Below are 22329 nucleotides of genomic sequence, written 5' to 3'. Positions count from 1 at the left end.
TGACATTTTGAATTCGATCGATAATGCAAGTGAATTTTCAATAGGGGGTGAGCTACTAGAAAGGAAAAAAAAAAGTTTAGATTAGCGAAGTTTAAACTTAGTAAGGAACCATTATTACATGATCCTTGTGCATGTAAGTCCAATGCACATGCACCGTTAGATCATATAGATCTTGCGTTAGTCGTAGCGATGTATGTGAGTTGGGCTCACTTGCACCTGGATCATACAATAATTTTCCTCTAGTAAGACCCATGCTGAATTAGACGGTCACATATTCCCGGTGCACGAATCTATATCAAGTTTCTCATTACCTGTGTAGGGTAGGTTGCAACTAAGCTTGATTCTCTTATTTGTGCATCAATGGAGGTAAATCAGTTAATTGAGAGCAATGTAAGATATGTTAATACTAATCTACAAAATTGATTTATTTACTGAAATGGCAGACTATGAGTGGACGTTTAAACTAATTCGTAAGCCAATCTTAATAAACTTAGCATTTTCCTTAAATGATTATTAATTGTGTTTTCTCCAGTTTAAAATGACATAAAGATAGATGGACTTAAAAAGTTATTTGTGGGTTCCCCCACCCAAACTAAAATTTTAACTTCATGGATTAATCAGTTTAAGTTTCACATCCTCTTTAGTTTGCCTCCATAAATTAAGAGAATTAGGCTGGCATGTTGTACTAGTGAGAGCTTGTTTGCTAAAAACACCTATTCATCATCAACTATAATTTAACTCTTACGCACAACAATAATTTATATTATGTGAACAAATTAGTTGGCTTCGTATGCAATTGGTATAGAATTTTCCCCGGTGAACGAAACTTCGGAAAAATTACCAAAAAGTCATAAACATATTGCACTTTTACCAATTCAATGTTATACATTTCAATTTGGATAATTTAGTACTAAACCTTTTTAATTTTCCAGTGTAGTACATCCGACCAATTTTGGCCAGAAATCGCTGATGTGAACGTCAACCATCTAACGTGAGTTGCATAACGTGGTACAACTAGGGCTGATGTAAATAATTTTTAAAATTTTAATGTCTTTTTTCGAACTTTATTTATTTATTTCTCTTTTTCTTCTTTTCCTTTTTCTTTCACTATGACCAATGAAGGTCGTAGAGCTCATTGGCCATTGGGTCGGCCACTAGGCGAGCGCCGGATTGGCTGTTGGTGAGGGTCACGACCCTTGTCCAGATCTAGGCGAGGCAATCAAGGCTCACCACCACAATGGTCTGGGCAAGTCGTCGCCCAGGCGACCTTGCTTGCAACCACGATTGCCTCACCTAGATCTGGGCGAGGACCGTAACCCTTGCCAACGGTCGGCGAGAGCTTGGCAGTCGCCTATTGGCCGGCAAGCTACAGTGACCCTCATTGGCCATAGTGAAAAAAAAAAGAACATAAGGAAAAGAGAAGAAAAGGAAAAATAAAATAAAAAATTGAAAAAATTGAAAATTTGTCTACGTCAGTGCTGGCCGTGCCATGTAGGACAGCCGGTGTCCACGTTAGGAATTTTCGGCCAAAATTGGCCGGATAAACTACATTATCAAACCGTTAAAAGATTTATGACTAATTTGTCAAATTGAAAAATTAAGAACTGAATTGGCATAGATGCAGTAGGTTTAAGAATTTTTTGGTAATTATTGTAAGAATTTCCTAATGTGGGCTTCATTAATTGAGATTAATTGTATTAATTTAGTCTAATAATGGTAAGATATATGAGTTTTTAATAAATATAATGTGGGACTAGCTAGTGTGGGTTGAGTACGGCCCGGCCCGTGATAAGAGGGCCCGTGGCCGAAAACTCTATAAATAGTGCTCAAGTCCCTCCTCTAACCTGATAATGCACAATCTGACTCACATACGGATCTAGAGAAGAATTTCTTTTCGTGAGTGGCAATCTCATTAGACCAGTATTCCGGCGAAGGGAATAGGGGAGAAGCACTTGAGTTCGTGTTCGGAAACCGTCGCCAGTTCCATGTAAAGTTCGATGGATTCCAAAGTAAGTGCGTGAATCGATAACTTCTCCATTTATATGTTTCAGCTTCTATTTATGGTGTTCCGGGGTGTGCCATTTTCGTGGCCGACAATTATCCCATGAAACTTCTACATCCCAGAAATTTCCACAGAAGACATAAGTCTCTTTTCCCGGAATTTTTTGCACGTATATTAATTTCAAATGCGAATGTGGTGAAAATAGATTCTAACCTTATGCCCAGAAACAAAACATCATCGTCAAAGCATTATAAACCAGACTGAAAACAATAACACTGAAGATGAGACGCAAAAACCGTGCTAGAACTATGGGTGTGGTTCTTACCTTGGTTGATAAACAAAAAATTAAGTCCTGAACTACCCCAATTTGTCCTCGAGTCAAGATTTCTTTTTTAAGTTCAAGCGTCGAAATTCCACGTATGTATCACGCATCTAAGTAGACGGCATGAATGGATAGCATGATGTTATTACATGCATGGCATGCAATAATGACATGCATAGAGCTATCCAGCAACATGCATGACGAACGTTTATCAATAGTTTATGACAAGCAGACGCTCGCAAAGGACAGACATACTCATTCTCAAATAATGGTAGATCCGCAATAATAGCTTCACGATTTCTCATGCAAATAATTAAACTACAGAATAAACAATGCATTTGCGAGAGAAAAATGGAATGCAGCCACTGTTGGGAGTTGACTTCACAGGCCAATAAGAGCTGGAGTGAATCTTTTCAGAGAATAATAATTTTCTAATGAGAAAACCCCTTATGTTTTCGCTAGAAGAATTCCTATCCATCGTGATTGTAAGTGAAGAAGGCCACAGAGGGTTTCAATCTAGAGGAGGTAGTACTTTTCACCAAAACGATCAACTTCAAACTGCCGAGGAACTAAGAGTTATGAGAATATCTTTATGTAGCTAGAAATATAAACATATCGGGGACATGCTTTGCATTTATATACACATGTAGACTCCCTCCTACTGATAGTTTAGAATTTTAACTTGGACTTTCTAGCACAATATTATAGTCAAGTTCCACATCATTAACACCCTTGTTTGATCGATTTCCAATTTGGTTTCTTTTTTTTTTTTCTCGATCCCCTATTTTTCTATTCTACATAAAAAACACTTGCCCCGTCATTCTTTATTTCTACTTGCACATAAGAGGGGATGTCAAGGTATATCCCGACTCGCTCAAATACATTATGATAATAAGTTTTATATACTTATATCTCTCTCCATCGAATATGTTAAACCTTTGAATTGGCTATTATTGCAATAAACATTCCAATGTGCAAGTAATCTTGATATTCCGAGTTGATAGATTATGATCATGAGGGAACATGAGAGAGGAAGTCTAGACGAGATAAAGACTATGATGTGTTCTACAAAATTTCTGCCGGGCTATGTACACGTGATAATTGATTGTCTTTTCCATCTCGGTTTTATACAATGGGAGATGGATCTTTCTACGAAATTTATAGGATAGAGAATAAAAGAAGAGGAGGAGAGGGCAATTTCTGGCGAACTTGGGCCAAGTGGTAGATGAAGAATGCTAAGGAGTTTGGGATCACACGAGAAACGACGTTCAGATGCATCCGCAAATGGTGAGGCACAATGTCACGATCTCGACAGCGTGAATCGAGTTGACCTATTTATTGTTCTCAAATTGCCAAAATCCCAAATTCAGAAGCAAAAAAGAGATGTTCAAGTGAGGAGAAGTTAGCCGGGACACCTGTGAATGACTTGGACTGATAAAAGGGGTGCACCACGAGTTAAGTGATGCTTTTATCCTGTAAAGCCGCTTTTCTGGTTCATCACTAAATACCAATGCCTCCACACGTGCAAAGAACGCGACAGGTCTCATACAGCTTGTAAAAAGGGTTCCTTTTGCCTTGCCATTGTTCTAGAAATTTATTGAATCGAATTATTGCGCACGCAACATCCCAACTGAACCAATGTAGCCTTTAATTTGAAAAATCTTAATCCCACCACAATGCAAATTAACGAATAGCACAATTCTTCTCTCTCGTGACTCTGATCATAAATTGAAATATTCATGGTTTTCTTTTCAAGTAAGGGCTTATGAGAAAACGAGTGCATCGGAAAATGATTTCCGTGATGTATTGTGATTAAGAAGATTGTTGCTTAAGTTCTGTTCATAGTATTGTACCATTTACGCTTATAAAATTCGAAAGAGCTCAAAAGAATACAAATCACACATTAACCGGCAACTAATATGCGTTTTGGAATTAAACTTTCGACTCATCCTAGGATTGACCGGATGGTAAGGGCCTTTTCACGCTTTCGGCTCAAGAATCAATGGTTGTCGGTTCGATTCCTACCTTGAAAAACTCGAAAGTAAATAGGAGGTCATAGCTGTGAATTGTTATGGTAATTCCCCTCCAGGTGCCCAGCTCATTATAATCATACACCTCGATAATAAAATAAAAAAATAAAAAAGAAACTTTCCATCGTACCATTCAGATGGGTCCCTAAAAAGAAATTTCTACGACTCTGGTCTCAGCGTGCGTGATTTCTTCAAACGGACTGAGGAGTAAGGCTCACAAAATTGACACAATCCGTTTACCCAATACGTACAAGACACATAACTAAACGTGTCCATGTCAAGGCTAATCGTGTGAAAATCATAATTGGGTCAATCGGTTTATACACGAATAACAAATGTCTTATGAATGCAGGTTAACCCCTTTTAATAATGTCATATTGATGCGCTGAGTTATATAGGTAAAATCTGTTATCTGTGTCAACATGATACGTTTAGACATATTTAGATATTCTCATGTACGTTTGAACAAAATGTACGTGTTTATGTATACGTTCGTATTTTAAGCGAATCAAACATGTTGTGTTGTGTAACTCTTATAATAAACAAATCGTGATTGGTTTTCAAAGTTCTGAAATGATTAATAATCGGGTCATGTTCAAGTTAAACTTTAATTAGCACAGCATTTTTAGGATATTATGATATGATGGTGACGCGAGGACATGTAGTCAATCTTTTACTTACTGGGTGGAGTATATATAGGGCAACAAAGTTGGTCAAGGATATCATCAGAATTATACAACGAACAAATAGTGTTAAAAATATTAAGATTTTCAATAACAAAACCAAAGTTTCACGATATTGAATATTCTCTGTAAGCCTTGAATTGTGGCTCACGATGACGTAGCGTGAAACCCTAAAATTATATTAATGGAAACATCCCCCGTGATTCTCGATGGGAAGGCGATTTTGGTTTTCCCATTTCGATCTGAGGTCCACATTGGCGACCGCATTGCATCATGCATGCGTGTCGAGCAACGTTATTCTGCAAAATAGTAAACGTATGGATTGGGTCAAAAATGGTCTAATCCAAAATGACCCATTTTCATGCAATACAAATCCAGTGACCCATACCCGACCCAACTCATACCCGACCTGACTTATATTGTTAAAACACTTCCGTATTTGACCATATTTAAGAAAACTCATACTCAAACTGAGGTAAGAGCACGATGTGAGCAAGCGCAAGATCGAGTGAGGGCGAAAGAGAGTGAAAAGAGAGTCATAAAGGTGAGTTAGATATAAGTAAGTGGTAAACCCATTTAACACCCACATTATGTTGACATTTTCCATTCTAAACCCATTTACTGAATATAATTAATTCATGTAACGATTCAGCCCATCAAATATGAGTTGAGTTACACTAACCAATAGGGTGGTGGGGTATTAAAGACCTTGGCCATCTTACTTGTACTAGCGGAGAATATATTGTGTAGACTAAGTTTATTAGTGATATGATAAACATAATCAATTACGACGGTTGACATTCAATTTTGACGACTTGCTTAGTTAGTCATTGTATAGAAAATTAGGGATCAACCCCAACCCATACATACAGTTCATATCTACTGTTATTAATCTAGAGACTTTGATCCTTACAACTACATGTATAAGTAGGAAAAGTCTAAAAACAGCATGTAAGACTATATAATTTAATATTTTGAATTCTTAGCAATTAAAAATTTTCATTTAAATTTAGAATTTTACTCATTTTTCATTATTTTATTTTTTTTGTAGTACACTCACTATGGAATGATGTTTTAGGGAGCCTTTTCTTTTGAATCTACAAGATAATAATCAATATTTAGATTTTTTAATGTACTTAACTTTGTCATGTTGTTAATTTTTGCTGTGAAATATCTATTAAAATTTGTGTAGTGATATCATGAAAAATCTATTAAAATTTGGACTATTGGATTCACAAAATAACATGAAAGTTGACAAGTTAAAATAGACTAACTATAACATAATAAAATATAGTAAAGTCCTAATTAAATCAACTATACAAAATAACATGAAAGTTGACAAGTTAAAATAGACGAACTATAACATAATGAAATATAGTAAAGTCCTAATTAAATCAACTATATTCATTAAAAATTATAGACGAACTATAACATAATGAAATATAGTAAAGTCCTAATTAAATCAACTATATTTATTGAAAATTGTTGACGATTCTCTTCACCCTTATGGATTATTTTTAGAATAACGGCTTCCTAGAACAAAATCACAAAAAATATACAACTCGGTAACATAATAACTAGTTGACTATTTGCCAAATAAACTATTTTTTCTAGGAAAAAAGGGTCACTACATTTGTCCCAAATGGGAAAAAAAAAAAAGATGAATAAACCAAATTAAAAAGAAGAGATAGAAGGCAAGAAATAAGCTTAAACCAAGAATGGACCCTACATTTAACCTTAGCCTTTATATTGCAGGTAGAATTGTAATTGAAAATTTTTAAGCTCCAACCTCATGCTAAAGTGGAACCTGTAAGGGATAATGTCATCCATTCAAAATGGTAGGGTATCTCTGGCCATATTTGAGATAGAAAAAGCGCGAGCTGAGCCTAGCCTTTCGAAAATAGAGTGTGTAAAGTGTTGAAATTGTAAATGTGAGGATGGTTAATATTAGGATTTCCGAAACTCTTCATAAGAGGGCTACTGAGGAAACCTTTTAAAATTGATGAGGAAAGGAACTGAAGGGGAGGCAGAAGAGTTCCAAAGCATCTTCTTACCCAAGGAAAGATAAAGTTCTTAAAAATGCAAGCCACCGTCCGACCCAAAAAAAAAAAAAAAAACCAAACTGATACGACGGATAAAATATTGAACTTTCACACTCAGTTGTTGGAAGTGGACAATGGAATATCCCAAAATTACACCTTTTGTTTTTATTTTGTGTTAATACCACGAAAAACCCTAAAATGGTATGCATGTGACAAATTTACCAAAATTAATTTTTTTATTACCAAAAATCCAAAACCAGTATATCTATAGCAAATTTACCTCAAACTAATTTTTTGACCACCAAAAACCCCAAATGGTGCATTTGTGACAAATTTACCCTTCGTTAAATTAGATTAACATCATGAAAAATCACAAACTATTATGTTTGTGACAAACGGAGGGTAAAACCCCAAACTAGTACACCCGTCAACTGTCACATGTCATTCAATTCAGAAATTTGACAGTAAAATCTAACGGAAACTAACGAAGGGTAAATTTGTCCCGGGTGTACCAGTTTGGGATTTTTTGTGGTCAAAAAATTAGTTTTGGGTAAATTTGTCCCAAGTGTACAAGTTTAGGGTTTTTCGTGGTATTAATCCTTTTATTTTCTACTTAGAGTACATAAATTTAAGGTTGATTTTGTTTCTTTTTTCTGAATAGTATAGATGGAATTGAGGATTCACTATTCTCAAACCAATTATTAATAGCGTGGGCTTGTTAAGAAATGCTTATCATATGCTAAAGTTGGAGCTTTGAAAGCTTTGGACTCTTCCTACTGGTTGTGCATTTTCTCGCATCACCATGCCATGCACCCATGCACATGAACGATATGCATGCATTCATATGTACTAAATCAAGTCTTGTCTCCGATTAATTATTTAGGTCAGTAGTTGTTTACTCGCCCCTAGAGATGAAGGGAGAGACGACACAGGGTCATTTCTATCTCCCCCCTGTCAAGATCTACAAACTCTAGGGTTTCCATCTCCCTTCTTCTTCTTCTTCTTCTTCACAGAGCTAATAAGCTCATCTTCAAGGTCATTTCTTGAAGCTAGATATTTGTCCCTCCCAAAATTCTCCATGTTGAATTGAAGGGTTTCTCTTCCTTTTTGTGTTTCTGCTCCCAAGCAGCGATGACCGATGCTGCAAGAAACAGTTTCGAGATCTGATTGACTCCGGGCTTTGAACAGGGTCACACAAAGACCGAAAGATGAAGGAGATAGAGGGAGAGAGCCGTATGGAGTGTTCGGTGGAGTGTCGGTCATCCTACCAGCATGAGGAGGAGGGCGAGAGCGATGACAATGAAGACGAAAGTAAGGCCCCGAACGGCGGGAGCTCCAGCAACAGCACCGTGGAAGAGATGAGTCATGATGGTCGTCGTCATCATCAGAAGAAGCCGTCGGTGCGTCCGTATGTCAGATCCAAGATGCCAAGGCTTCGCTGGACACCTGAGCTTCACCTCCGCTTTATTCATGCTGTCGAAAGGCTTGGTGGTCAAGACAGTGAGTTTCTTTTCTTTTTCCTACTGTCTTTTTTTTTTTCCTTTTTTTTGGCTAAATCAACACGTAGACAAATCATAGGCAAAATTGTCGGTAATTTTGTCATTGTTTTTCTTTTCTTTCGAATCCTTTACCAAATGAAGATGATTTATGTTTTTAACTCGTCGTTGGTACCGTATTGAAACATAGATTAGTAAATGGATTGATCTAATTGAATTTCCATTTTTTCCTACGTTCATAGGAGCGACACCAAAGCTGGTTCTTCAGTTGATGAACATGAAAGGCCTTAGCATTGCTCATGTGAAGAGTCATCTTCAGGTTATTTTCTTTCCCCAGGTCTTCGATTTATCATCAAGTTATATGTCTTGATCTTCACATGCACATAACTTTGTTCAATTAGGTTTTAGGTGCATTTTCCAGCTACCTACCTGGCCAATTCAGTTTCAGTTCCAATTCCTGCTTTGATAATTCATTTTTCTCTAACCTTTCTCTTTTGAATGTCTGATCAGATGTATAGAAACAAAAAGATGGATGAAAACGGTCAAGGTAATATCCAATTTCACCTATGGTCCTTTCTTTTCATTGCGAGGGACGAGATTAGGGTTTCTCCTCTTTGGGATATCCTGACTTCTGCTTTTCTTGTTCAGTGCTGGCGGATCATAGACATCTTGTGGGATGTGGTGAGAACAATAATGTCTATAAACTCAGTCAACTGCCAATGCTTCAAGGATTTAGCGGCCAAACTTCAAATTTCAGGTAATCAAATCCATCTCCATTTATGTGGAATTACCACCATCATTCCTTCTAAATATCTAAGATTTATTAAAATCAAACCGAGGTTTAATCCATGTATTCGAAGTTTTTATTTTATATTGGTTAGAAAAAAGTTTGAATCTGATTATATCCCTGGATCATTGGTATGGGAGAAAAATACTGTCATAAATTGGTAATGGAATTGTTAATCAATTTAGCCCCAACAATTTTTAATTCGAGTATTATGGTGCTTCAACCTACAAGTTTAAGCACCTCTTCGATTGAGGAAAAACTCCCCTAGAATTGCGGGTGCCTTGCACAACAACCAACGCAAGGGCATGCGCTAGACTCATGAAAATGTAACTTTCTTACAATGGCATTTACAAATTCTTTTGAAAATTTTGGGGAAAATGCTCACTTATTTAGTGAAGTTCAGATGCTTAACCATATCAAGTGGAATGAAACGTAACCTTTTCTAGATTTAGTAAGTTAAGGAAGGGTTTAGAGTGGAGTTATGCTTGTTCATTGACAAGTAAAAAGAGGCGTCGAGGTTCAATGCTCTTCTACTTGCTAAACGAAATATAACATTGCTATTTTTCCTTTTCAATAAGCAATGCAGTGGGATAATCTTATTGTAAAGATTTAAATATTTATTTATTAGATACTTTAAGCACATAACATCGTTCTATTTTCACCACTAATGGAAAATTTCTTGACAACTGACTGCATACATTATGAAGCTCCTTCATTATCTATTCTCAATTAAGCTAAACATCAACGATATAATCTTCGATAATTATATGTGTATATGTATGAAGACCTCTCTGCTAATCTGATCTCTCTATCATGTGTCTGTTTTGTACTTCTAAAAGATACGGAGATCCCTGTTGGAGAGCTGGCGAATACCAAATGCATAACAATCCCTTCTCAGGTTGGAGCTCAAGGGACGAAACCAGACCCGGATTATATGGGAGAGTTGCTGAGAAATTATTCGGCAGCAAAAATGGCATTTGGTCTAATTTCTTGCTGGGTGCTTCCTCCTTTAGCCGCCAACCCAACTGGACCAACCAACAAGAAGTCAAGTATCCATACATATATTCCCACAATCAAGAAACCTGGAAAAATATCGAAAGCAGAATGAGCCAAATTGAGCATCCGCGCATCGCACAACGAGCCGAAGGTGGAGAAAATGGAAATTTCTACAAGAGTATCACTTCTGAAATGAAGAGGAAGGTCAACGGTCGCGACATCGACCTAAATCTCTCTCTTCAGGTGAATCATGCCCATGACGAGGGACATGGGAGTTCAGAGGAGGCGAACGATGTTGATAGTAGTTTGTCTTTGTCTCTATGTTCTGCAAGAGCATCAAAACATAGGAAATTGAATGAAGAAAGTAATGAAATTAAAGAACGTGGTATTGGAAGGGCAAGTACTCTTGATCTGACTCTATGAATGAGACCATTCTAAGTGAGATCTCGAGGTACTTATCCGGAGTAATGATGAAGTAACTCATGTTTGTCTCTATAAATTTGTACTTTTAGCGACTATATATTTGAGGTGATATAGTTTTACTCTTGATTTCCTCTACATAAACCAGCTGTTTTATCCTTTTCTTTTCTTTCTTTTCTTTTCTTTCGTTTCTTCCTCACGGGGTTGTCTTGCGAGGATAATCTAGCAGGATCACTGCAAATGCCTGACTAGCTCTCTAAACAAGTACAATCACTTGGTTCAATGCACATAAATTATTCAGAAGGCAATTTAGCCAATATTAACAGTTCAAACCAGACACCTAAAGTACATACTTCAAAGGCATCAAATTTCAGCTGTGAAGTTCACTCTTATCCCTATTAAACACTCATGCACTTGGTTGAACACTTGAAATGAACAGTTAGCTAGAGTAGAAGACCAAATGAATAAGAATATAGTCCTGGAACGTGTATCTTTGGATGATTTACATTTATATGTACAGAGGCATCAAAAAAAATTGCAAAAAAAAAAAAAAAAACAGACAAATCTGGATACTCTTCAGACATAAAATATCAGATCGGTCAGCTTCCAGATAACCATGGCTACACGAGAAGCACGAGGACAAGCTCAAAAAAGAGGTTCTGTGGATCTGTCGAAAGTAAGCTTTTAGATGCCAGTTAACCATCATAGTAATTAACCGCAAGTCCATGATTCAGAAGTTGGACACTAGCTAGAGACTGGATTATTAATTACAGCAAAAACAGATGGGAAGATTTATAGGTACTAAGGCTTCATCCACTCCACGTGATATTTATTTTTTGAGTTTTTTTTTCAGCCAAGTTATAGTTAGATTTGAAAAACAATATTCTGTCCCCAACCCTATTACCTAGATAAATTTGTCAAGAGAGATGTAATATTAAAGTACGACTCACCCACTGAGAATCAGACAGTTTGGCACACAACTATGTAAGAATGCAGTGTGTGTTTGCACGTATCTATGTATGTATATATATAGCTGTATGTGCGTGTGTACCTCCTGATGCATCCTGTAGCGACTTGCATGATGCCAATGATATAATAGGAATGACTTAGAAGTGGATCCACTGGTTGGAGGTTTTCGCTGAAATGCTATTTTCTTTTCTAGCTTGTATGTTTTTACCCTGTTTTTAAGTGGTTTTTGTCTTTCACAAACCAACATCCACAAAACAAAACTATCATTACAAGAAACAAGTTATGGATAGACCCAATCATCATGGATCGAGTCGATCACAGCCACGCATATCTCGCATTCGTCTATTGTTCTGTTAAGATGAAGTTTCGTTTTGTTGACTTTAGTCCAAAAGCCAAATGACAATTTGATGATTGAAGGCGTCCTTGGGTTCTTGGCTTCTTGCCATCTCTGGACTCTTCATCAACCCTAAAAAAACCTTCAGAGATTATTGGCAGGTCGGGACAAAGTTGTCACGTGGTCTTCTTTTCTCACACAGCAAAAAAGGATATCAGTGTCACTGCCAACCAAACATAAAAAAATCATATTATTGTCAAGCCAAACCTTACATACCTATTTATATCTTCTCTCTGTACGCATGCAGCATTGCGTGAAATGAGGTGACAAGAATATATTCCCTTTTCCCCCCAACAATAGTCTTCCTTGACGAATATTTTATCAACCCCAATTGGCGGAATTGACAACGGGATTGGGAAATTTTCAATTTACGAAATGAAGGTCATTCGTTCAAATCTCATTATCGGCATGCAAACTGCTCTAAATCGGAGCCACTTATATAGGCCCAAAGCATGCATTAACCGATTTATGGATTTTACAGGGGCCCGTTTGGTTCAGCTTTAGGAATGGGCTTTCGGCCTCGAAAGCCCCTTCCCAAAATGCTGAACCCAAATTTTTTATCCCCAAACTACCCTCATTTATTTTGGCTTATTCCGATTTTGCCCACTCTTGGTACTGTTCATCTTCTTCGCGAGGGCGGCCGGTGAGGGAGGCCGGTGAGGGCGGCCGACATTGGATCAGGCCGGCGAGGTCGCATGACCCAAGCGACGACCGCCTGAGGTCGCACGACCGCCCAGGCGACCCAGGCGATGGCCGCTTGGGTGGTTGCGCAACCCTCGCCGAGGGTCGCCTGGCCTCGGGCAACAACCGCCGGCGGCAGATCTAGTTCGCCGGGGGTCGCCCAACCTCGGGTGACAACCGCCGACGCCAGATCTAGCTCACCGGCAACCGTAGGCCTTCACCGGCTCCGACGGCGGTAGGACTTCACCGGCTCCGGCAAAGGGTAGGATAGGTTTTATTTTTTAATAAAAAAGATAATTCCCAAAGCCCTTTTGCAAAAAAAAAATTACCCAACACTACTTAGGCCAAAATAGCTTTACAAATGATTTTTTACCAAACGCCACTTGCATTTCCCCAAGAGACTTTAACCTAAAGGTATTTGCATTCCCCCAAATAGCATTTGAAAAGTTGAACCAAACGGGCCCAGGATGTTTCTTGGGCCTCCAAATAATCGGACCTTCGTGCTCGTGCCCCTGAATTATAATAATATATGTATTTCATTGAACTCGACTATGGTAATATTGTTAGACAAACTGGTGTTAAGATTTATGCCTACAAGACTAACCATTCTGCATTGAGTTGCATCCAAAAGAGAACATGTAACTCTTTTTGGTAATGTAAGATTGACTATTTTTTTTATTTTATTTGGAACTACTTGATTTGAAAAGTAGAAAGTCTAGCTAGTAATGTTACATTCATTCAAGTGAAAGATGATCGAGCAATTCTTAATTTGTTTCTTCTAACTTCGAGAAATATGTAAGTCTAGATAAGATTAGGGGTGAGCATGGTTTCAGGGTAGAACCTGAAACTTGACTAGTGGAAACCTATAGGTTCCAGGTTTCAAGGTATGTAGGGTAGGTTCCAGGTTTCAAAAATTGAGGAACCTGTTTCGATGGATAAATTCCAGGTTCTAAGTAGGTGGAACCTGAAACCCTAAACAAGTTTTTTATGTTTTTTCTTGGTTTATGTCTTCGTGTGATCTTGCGGTATTCCATGGTGTTAGATGATGAGTGTATAATATGAAACTACTAGTTTGAGCTTTCATTTTATGAATTGTTAATGTTTCATATTCTTTGTGTGTCTAAATATAAGTTATGATCAGTGGATCATAGCAGCAAGTGGTGGTCATTAAAAGTGATGATTCATTACAATTATTCAATTAATAATACACGTGAAACCTAGATAGACTCTGAAACCGACCCTGGAACATGTGACAGAATAAGTTCTAGGTTCCAAGATATATAGGATAAGTTCCAGATTTCAAAAAATGATGAACACGTTCCCATGGGTAGGTTTCAGGTTTCAAGTGGAACCTGGAGCCACCCACCCCTAGATAAGATGCAATCAACCATGAAAAGGCTTGAAAACCATGTAACTTTTCCACAAGGACTCTTGGGAGAGCTGCATTTTCCCAAAGTTCTTCGACTCAAGATGTATCTGTCTAAAACAAACAGCGGTTGAATAATTGGCTTTTGATGCATCTTTTGTTAAGCAAATTTAAAGTAAAAAAAAATAGAGAGAAAGGCCAAAACTCATGTGGATCTGGCGAGCCTCATGCAAGCTAGAAGCTAGAGGCGAGCATCAAAGAGCCTCACGTGAGCATCGACCGAGTGACCCTCGGCGACCCTCGGTGAACCTCGTTGGGCAACCCTTAGCTAGCTCGCGCAACCCTCAACGACCCTTGACTTGAGACAGACCAACAACCCTCCAGATCTCACTTGAGACAGCCGAAACCGTTGACCGCCAACCCTGGATGACCGTCGACCAGAGGCCAACGACCTAGACACGTACGGAGCTACCATGTTAGTGAAAGAGAGACTATGAACATTGGAGGGCAAGGCAAGAATACGAAAATATTAATAAGAGCAAAATTAAGGAAAAAAATTCACACCCCTGAAGTAGCATTTTTGAAAATGCTAAAAGCTAATATTAAAAGGGAGTTTCATTAGATTAGAATTCATTGGAAATGCTCGCTTTTGCTCAAGGGTATTCGAAATTATGTTACCAAATGCCTCAATTTTGGCACATGGGCCTTTGGAGGCCCAAAAGACTTTGGAAATTCTCTCCCAACGCACCCAAAATCCTTGTCCCCGGTGCCCGTGGAACTATTCGAATACAACGGCGTTGTCAAACTCTAGAATCTAGATCGAGCCTCCAAATCGACAAAGTTAAGCAATTCACTCGATTACGGTCCACCTTTGCGTCTGAGTTCATATGATATGGTCCGAACACCATCAATTAAATATGGAACTTCCAACGACAGATTACTGCCATCTCACACTGACATGCACACTAAACTTTAGATTTGAATTTTCTCTCCAAATTATACATTAGAGCATATCAGTCATGCTCCAAAGTGATACATGCATGTTTGAAGCACGGGAAACCAGGTTTAGCTATGGCTTGCAGTCAAAGAAGATCCGAAGCAGTGCTTCATCGCAGTTCAGTAAGTTGTCGCACTAGCCTAAGTGCATGGCATGACCCATCAGTAAAGCTTAAGAAATACCGGCAATGGAAAGCAGTCTATCCTCTTCCAGAGATGGCAAAGATCAAGCCTCCATGAACGAACCGTACGTTTAAATGGGTCTGAGATGAGAATCCAGCACACAGCAATTCAAAAGTATCCGGCCTATTCTTTCGTCTAGAACCAATGTTCTCTTGATGCTGCTGATGCAGTTACCCGTGCATCAACCCGTAAATTAAGGTCTCAATGGGAAAATATGCACCTATAACAGCTGTAAATTCCCGTGGTTCATTGAAACATTAGACGCAACGACCTGAAGCTGTGACTCGGGGAGGACAACGAAACTTGGTATGGGTCACGCTGTCGTCAGGAGCTTGTTTGTCCCCTTCCGGAGCAAAAATAGGACTTGGCCGCTCTCATTGACCTGTCAATACACCATTAGCTTTCCCCTGGCACGCTCGTAAGAATAAACCAGAGCAACATCTCAACCTTCCAGCCCATGGCCATTGTTGTTAATACCGTTAAGAATAAACATTTTCCTTTTGCAGTTCATGAAATTCACCTGTGACGTGATGGGCATCTTGTACGAACTTAGCTGGGGTGTGCTCTTCCACCTGCAAGCCCGTAAAGGTCGGAGTACTAGGTAAGTCCAAGCATTGACTCAGTCGATAGGGTGTTGAAGCTCCTGGACAATGTCAGAGGAAGGTTATATAATCAGGCTTAATCTAATGCAGCTCCAAGATAATCAACCCATGCCTCCACCAAACAGTGATGCAGCAAAAACCCTAGATAGAATAAGATCACGCTAGCAGCAAGCAATATACTTAAGTCAGTGTGCAAGGAATGTAACACAAATAGTGAAAAACGAATAATCTATTAACTACGCTAAATAAGTACAAATATCATAAATTTACAAACATATTGTGCAGATCCCAATCATTGATCCAGCAGAGAGAGTTTGCTTTTTTAAGTATAAAGACACCACCACAAAAGGAGCAACTCAAAACACCCCAAAAAAGAAACGTAATTAAACTAAAAGTCTAAAACTAATTCAGATGGTTGTACACGCAGTATAACTTCGGCTCCCCTTCGTTGCATTAACCAACAAGGATATCTTAATCGAACTGCTCCCAATCACAAGTAACTTCTGTTGAAGATGACACGGGAGGAGGGGCATTCAAGCTTCCTACTCCTGACTTGAATGTCTGCCAATTCGTTGTTATGGAAACCGCATTACTTCTGTCGCTAAATGGATTGACATTTCTTGCCTTCAAACTGTCCAATTGATCCACTAGACCCTGCACCCGACACACCTGTCCAAGGAAATTGAAGTCAGAAAAGAGGCAATTGTCATTGAAAGCACAATGAATGCAAGTCAGACAAATGCTAGCACAGCCTTGAAAGCACAATGCATGAATACAGGACATTAACTCCACATTTGTTCACCTTAACGTTTAATATAGTACATGTCGATCTCAAATTAAGTAGTTTATTTGCAAGAATAGCTACTATGCAGCAGATATTGCACCATATTCAAAATTGTAACAGCTATTGCCTAATGGGGCCACTTGAGAGCAATTATGCACCTGTTATACTAGATAAACTATGATATTCACGAAAACCCCTCCCTCTCCAAACCTGGTGGTGGGACTCCCACCTGCAACCACCACCCCACCTCCATCAGTGACCAGCGACTACCTTCCACTGCCCACTGGCAAGCTACCATTGCTGCCACCCCTCGCTGGCAAGTGCCAACCCACCTTTGGCAATCGACCACACCACCACAAGTGACCTCACGTTGACAACCACCATCGATGGCGACATGCAGCAGCAACAGTGGTGGAGATAATTGAGAATAATAGCGCATTTTGGCTATCTTATCTCTATCCTTAGTCAGCAACCCCTCTACTCTATCACTATAGAATAGCTAAACATTTCAGCCGGTTCCCCATCCAAACACTTCATAATTGTTAAGATAAAATGACTTGGGAGAATATTACACAAAACAACAACCTGCAAGAGCAATTAAGTTATTAGAAGCATGATGAAATCCTGCACAGATTAAGAAAGGAGGACATTTATTTCCACATCAGCTTAAACCATCCAGCATCCATGTGTGCTCCCTCAAACCCATCGGAACCCCAGGGGAGCAAGCAAGGTATGTCAGCACAGCAACACAGATAACATTGAAACTACTAATATGAAATTTAAAAGCTTTTTAGGTTAAGAATACTACATGGTGTAAAGTCCATCTTACTTCAAGTCTCCTCATTACTTTTTATTGACTAGGGGAAAAGAGAGAGAGGTGGATAATCAAGCCTCCTCGTCGGGGAGAAGACAAACTTATTAACAGGAAACCCCAAGTAACATTTTACTCACTTGTCCTATCCACTTTTTTTCCGTCTTTTACAGTAGCTTGAGAATGCAAAATGATAAAATTAAGAGGCAAACTATAACAAGGCAAACCAGTAACAGGTCCACTTCATTATGATTTCTACTATGAAGAAAAAAGGTGAAAAGACAATAATATCCTGGCAAAGGAAACAAAGGAAAAGGAAAGGGGCTTTCTGAAGGTCGGCGAGGACATTTCAAGAAGATGCATCATTCAGATGTGATGACACCAGGTGACGTGCTCTTTTAATAGGAGAATGAATTCAAATGGGATATCCAGATGGCAGATATTTCAGTTAAAAGTTGCAATGCAAGTCCATGCCTAATCACTACACTACAAGTAGAAATAGCAACTTTGATTAGACATTACAATGATTTAACAATTCTTGGCCCTCATATAGAAGAACAAAAATCAACTCATTTAATGCAACCATACAATCCCAGGTAAAAGCACTCTAACAGCCACTCAGGTTAAATACGCAAATGTTGACTCTCCCACTCTTAAATAAAACCCAAGAAAAAAAGTTTATCGCTGACAGCTTATAGAGCTAAACAATTACCTCCCCAATTGACCAACAACTGAAATATTATGAAATGACATCTAGCACCTTTTACAAAAGGACGAACAAGAAATTTTGGTTTGGCTTGAAGCAGAAATTTCCAGCCAAAAACAAAAATTAATCGAAAGTATAAGAAAATTTATTATGAGAGTTAAGGTCACTTAAAATGATGTTATTTGTGTATTTTTAAAGATTTGTGGTGCTTTGCATTAAATAACAGAGTGATTTGAAATTCTAAAGTCTAAGAAAAAAAATTTATGTAAAAGGCAAAAGCAACACCAAACACCCACAGAGCCACACCTAAACAAATTCAATCCCTTTACTCAGTACTTCTTAGATCTCTTTCCTGTATAAGCTCGCTTGCCAAGCACAAATACATATTTTTTTTCAAACATCCACTTGATGTCACCATTCACATAGGTCAAACTGCTGATTTTAATTTAACTAAATTCTCAATTCAAAAAAGTCTAGTTTCAATTGCAAAGATACTAATGATCCTTAAAGGAAATCTATCACATTGACATTCATGTATGGCCATCAAATACACCAAAAGTGATATGTTAGCGGTAAGTTTCAGCCCCTATGCCTTCTCAAGAACCCTATATCATCTTTTTTTCACAATATCATCTATTTACCTGGAACTTTATCTCTTATAAGAGTAAACTAATAAATGCACCACAAACAATGACTTCCTAAATAAAAATATGAAGAAAACAGCAAGAATTTTAATTGAACCCCTATATAATATCCTGATTCTTTTTCTTTCAGTTTTTAAATGCCCTTCTTAGCAACACTACCTCTTTCACATGTCAATTCCCTATATGGACAAAACAAGCAGTTAATTCCCTGATTGACACCAAGCAAATAAAGCTCTGTGACTATCCCTGTGAACAGAACTGAACATGAAGCAGGGCCTAACATCCCTATACCTATGCTTCCAAGTAATTTCTACCACTTCACAGCTGCAATTTGCTCATAGAAATATTAATCACTTGGTGCAGTAAAAAATTAAGGCATGCTTAAACAGTCCAAGGTAATCTATTACACAATTTAGTTTTCACACTTGATGTGAAAAACACTGCATGTCAGATTTAGTGATTATACTAGTATTGCTTGCAGAAGACTATCATCAACATGGTTTCCATGCAACTCGATGCTCTATCCTGGTACAGAAGCAAATTTTAAAGGCATGAACCTCTAAACCAACAATTCATTGATACAAACCTCAGCCTTCCTCTGCACCCTAGCCTCTCCTTGAGCCTCAATACCATCCAATTTCAGCAACTGCCTCATGAGCAACTCTGTAGGCTCCACAAATTTCTTCTCTTCTACTTTTGTGCCATCATGCACAAGCACTTCAAGCTCAGCTACCTGAAATTACCAAAAACATCAACTGAATCTCCACTTAATTAGCCAAGCGGCTAGACTAATCAACCAAGAAAAGGACAAAGCAAGCAATTACAAAGGTGGGAGAAGTTACCCTTTTAGAGAGTTTATCAACTTCTGCTCTGACGCCAGCAACAGCTTCAGATGCTATGGAGACCTCTTCACTCTCCTGGGATTGGTCAAGGTTCTTCTCTTTACTAGCTGGATCCTCCAAAACCACAACCTTGGAGTTTTCCTTTATGCCTGCAAGGTGCAAACACTCTTCATCCTCCTGCTCTTTACCCCTAAACAAAAGTCTCTGCTCTACAGGGTCCAAGCCAATTCTGTTAGCAACAATTTGTTTCATTTCCCCTGCATTGAAGAGCCAACTGGAGCATAAGTTGAGGCATAAAAGTAGGAGCGAATGAATGTTGCAAATTGGATACGCAGATATAGTTTTCCCAAGATAAACCTCCAACAGCACCTACTCAGTAGAGAGGATTATGAGAGTGCTATAACAGTGGAACACATGGAACGACACCAATGTCCCATGTTCAGCTATTATTATACTACTTGAACGAACATTAAGTTCAAGATATCATGTAGGCAAAATTCTACCTTTTGTTCTTGTACTTTCAAGTTCTTTCTAATCAAGTCTCTTGACCTTCAATTTGCCAAATTAAGTCCGTCCAACACCAAATCCAACCAAATTCAGCTGATGTGGCCGTCGAACAACGTCATGATATGATATGGATAAATTTTTTTCAATGTGGATGTCCATGTGGGTGTCCGTATTGACTTAACTTTATTCACATCATTGGCTAATTTTTCCACACGTCCATGTGGGAATCCGCATATTTTATGCACATCATACTTTGGCATTGTCCGACATTCACATCAACTAAATTTAATGGGATTTTGTGTCAGAGAGACTTGATTAGAAAATTTGTGAAAGTAGATTCATTATATTAGATAAATTAAAAGTACAGGGACTTGATTAGAATAGGCGAGAAAGTACAAGGAAGAAAAGGTGAATTTTTCCTATCATATATTGACTACCATACGCAAAGAGGACTTCACTTTTGTAATACTAAAGAACTTGAAATACAGGGATTGGGATTTCAAGTGTTGTAAAATTGATCATGCAGATATGGTTTTCCTAAAATAAAGCTCTAAACATATCTACTCTATTGAGAATGATCGTGAGAGTGCTTTAATAGTGGCACACATCGGATGACACCAATGTCCTATGTTCAGCCATTATTATACTAGTTGAAGGAAGATTTATTGTAAGAAGATCATATATATCATCTACTGTATGAAAAGAGGACTTCACTTTTCTTGCCATGACGAACTTGACATACAGGCATTGGGATTTCTCATGTAAAGATGCCTATCAATAATAACCTAGGATCCTAAAGGTAATAAGTTCAATCATAACCCAGGCTCATGACTGTAACAACATAAACAGGTTGGAATTACAATCTCTCCTATTTTTCTTCCTCCACTCTCGCAGTTGCGATTGTATTGTTCCTCTCAACAAATCCACCGTAACTTCTTTAATAGAAAGAATACACATAAGCCAGTGGTGGAAAATCTGACTTGTACATTTGGCCCAGTCTAATGGGCCAGCTCATCCTATCAATTTTCACATACATTACGCCAGTAAAACACAATTTGAGCAGCCACAAGAAAGAAAGGGAAGCATTAACCATACAAAATTGCCCATGTACTATATAACACACGCACATAAGCAAGAACGAGAGAACTCTGATATAGAACCGATTACAGGCACCAGACACAACAAAACCTACAAAGCAAAAAGCACATGAAAGCTGAACTCCCGCATTGACTACTTAGGCAAACATTTGGACAAACATCACTACAGCAGAACACCCGAAATAACCCAAAACCTAACACTCACATATCATTAGTAAATCACTACAGCATTGCCAAGAATTTGAAAACAGAACCGAAAAAATCAAGAAATTCGAGTCTCAAGAACCACACCCAGATAGAGCAAAAGAATAACAAAACAAAAGAAGGGGAAAACCGCGAAGCGAGAAGAGATGAATACCGAAGGTAGAGCGAGAGGGCACAAAGATCTCGTGCTGGGACGAGCCATACGATACGTTGATCTTGATCGTCGGCCCATTTCCGCCGGCCCCATTGCAAGCGGCGTCGTCCTCCTCCCTTCTCTGCACGAGCATGCCGCACGGCCTCATCTCCCAATCTACCTCGTTCTTGTTCTTCTCCGGACCCACCTCCGCCGCTTCTCTCCGAGGCCGACCCGACTTCATTCCCGCTTCGATATCCTCCCCGTGAGTTCAAATTTTCTTCTTCTTCTTCTTCTTCTGGGGACTGTCTTTCCGGAGTTGAACAAGGAGCAGGCGCAATCAAGATTGCTGCGAAAGCAAAGGCCACTGAAGCGAGGGAACAGGGTAGGTTCGGCCTATCGACAGAGCGCACGCTCGTTTAAGTACGACGATGATGATGACAGAGGTTAACCCCAAGACCCCAGAAGCAGCTCCTTCCTTCCAAAGGTCAAAGACAATGGTGAGTAGACAAAACACAACGAGGAGGGGTTTTTTTTCGAAATACGACCAAATTTTAAATAAGAAAATAAATATTAAAAAAATTAGGGATTACGCGCGCTCGAAGTGTTAAAACTTGTTACGAGAGTACTTT

General features: G+C 38.6%; 2 protein-coding genes and 1 long non-coding RNA gene across 5 annotated transcripts; 2 read left to right on the top strand and 1 right to left on the bottom strand.

Annotated features, from left to right (window-relative positions):
- Positions 1 to 7967: 7967 nt before the first annotated feature.
- Positions 7968 to 10904, top strand: LOC115690626 (uncharacterized). 3 transcript variants are annotated; one of them, XM_030617059.2, is made up of 6 exons: positions 7968 to 8054; positions 8268 to 8579; positions 8818 to 8894; positions 9086 to 9122; positions 9224 to 9332; positions 10202 to 10904. In XM_030617059.2, the coding sequence occupies exons 2-6, from the start codon at positions 8288 to 8290 to the stop codon at positions 10779 to 10781; spliced, it is 1095 nt and encodes a 364-aa protein (XP_030472919.1). In that variant the 5' UTR covers positions 7968 to 8054; positions 8268 to 8287; the 3' UTR covers positions 10782 to 10904. The 3 variants fall into 3 exon arrangements, with proteins under 3 accessions (XP_030472919.1, XP_056170750.1, XP_030472903.1); XM_056314775.1 differs by having other exon boundaries at positions 7976 to 8114; XM_030617043.2 differs by having other exon boundaries at positions 7984 to 8054; positions 8209 to 8579.
- Positions 10905 to 15735: 4831 nt separating this feature from the next.
- On the top strand, positions 15736 to 16532 carry LOC130139014 (uncharacterized). The gene is made up of 2 exons (XR_008817255.1): positions 15736 to 15845; positions 15974 to 16532. It is a non-coding gene; the product is annotated as an uncharacterized LOC130139014 (long non-coding RNA).
- Positions 16181 to 22201, bottom strand: LOC115690654 (BAG family molecular chaperone regulator 4). The gene is made up of 4 exons (XM_030617088.2): positions 21719 to 22201; positions 19757 to 20013; positions 19501 to 19647; positions 16181 to 16638 (listed from the first exon to the last, which is right to left on the bottom strand). The coding sequence occupies exons 1-4, from the start codon at positions 21939 to 21941 to the stop codon at positions 16441 to 16443; spliced, it is 825 nt and encodes a 274-aa protein (XP_030472948.2). The 5' UTR covers positions 21942 to 22201; the 3' UTR covers positions 16181 to 16440.
- Positions 22202 to 22329: the final 128 nt, after the last annotated feature.

The sequence above is a fragment of the Syzygium oleosum genome, unplaced genomic scaffold (assembly GCF_021117445.2).
Source record: "Syzygium oleosum isolate NSW1041296 unplaced genomic scaffold, Sole_v2.1 Sole_v2.09, whole genome shotgun sequence".
Taxonomy (NCBI): Eukaryota; Viridiplantae; Streptophyta; class Magnoliopsida; order Myrtales; family Myrtaceae; genus Syzygium; species Syzygium oleosum.
This window is presented reverse-complemented; position numbering and strand designations above follow the sequence as displayed.

Bases quoted from the DNA above. Each gene is read 5' to 3' on its own strand.
- LOC115690626 (XM_030617059.2), top strand. From the start codon at position 8,288: ATGAAGGAGATAGAGGGAGAGAGCCGTATGGAGTGTTCGGTGGAGTGT. The intron at 8,580-8,817 runs GTGAGTTTCTTT...CTACGTTCATAG, and splicing joins AAGGCTTGGTGGTCAAGACA to GAGCGACACCAAAGCTGGTT. The intron at 9,333-10,201 runs GTAATCAAATCC...TACTTCTAAAAG, and splicing joins GGCCAAACTTCAAATTTCAG to ATACGGAGATCCCTGTTGGA.
- LOC115690654 (XM_030617088.2), bottom strand. From the start codon at position 21,941: ATGAAGTCGGGTCGGCCTCGGAGAGAAGCGGCGGAGGTGGGTCCGGAG. The intron at 20,014-21,718 runs GTATTCATCTCT...TCTTCAATGCAG, and splicing joins GCCCTCTCGCTCTACCTTCG to GGGAAATGAAACAAATTGTT. The intron at 19,648-19,756 runs GTAACTTCTCCC...TGGTAATTTCAG, and splicing joins TTGATAAACTCTCTAAAAGG to GTAGCTGAGCTTGAAGTGCT.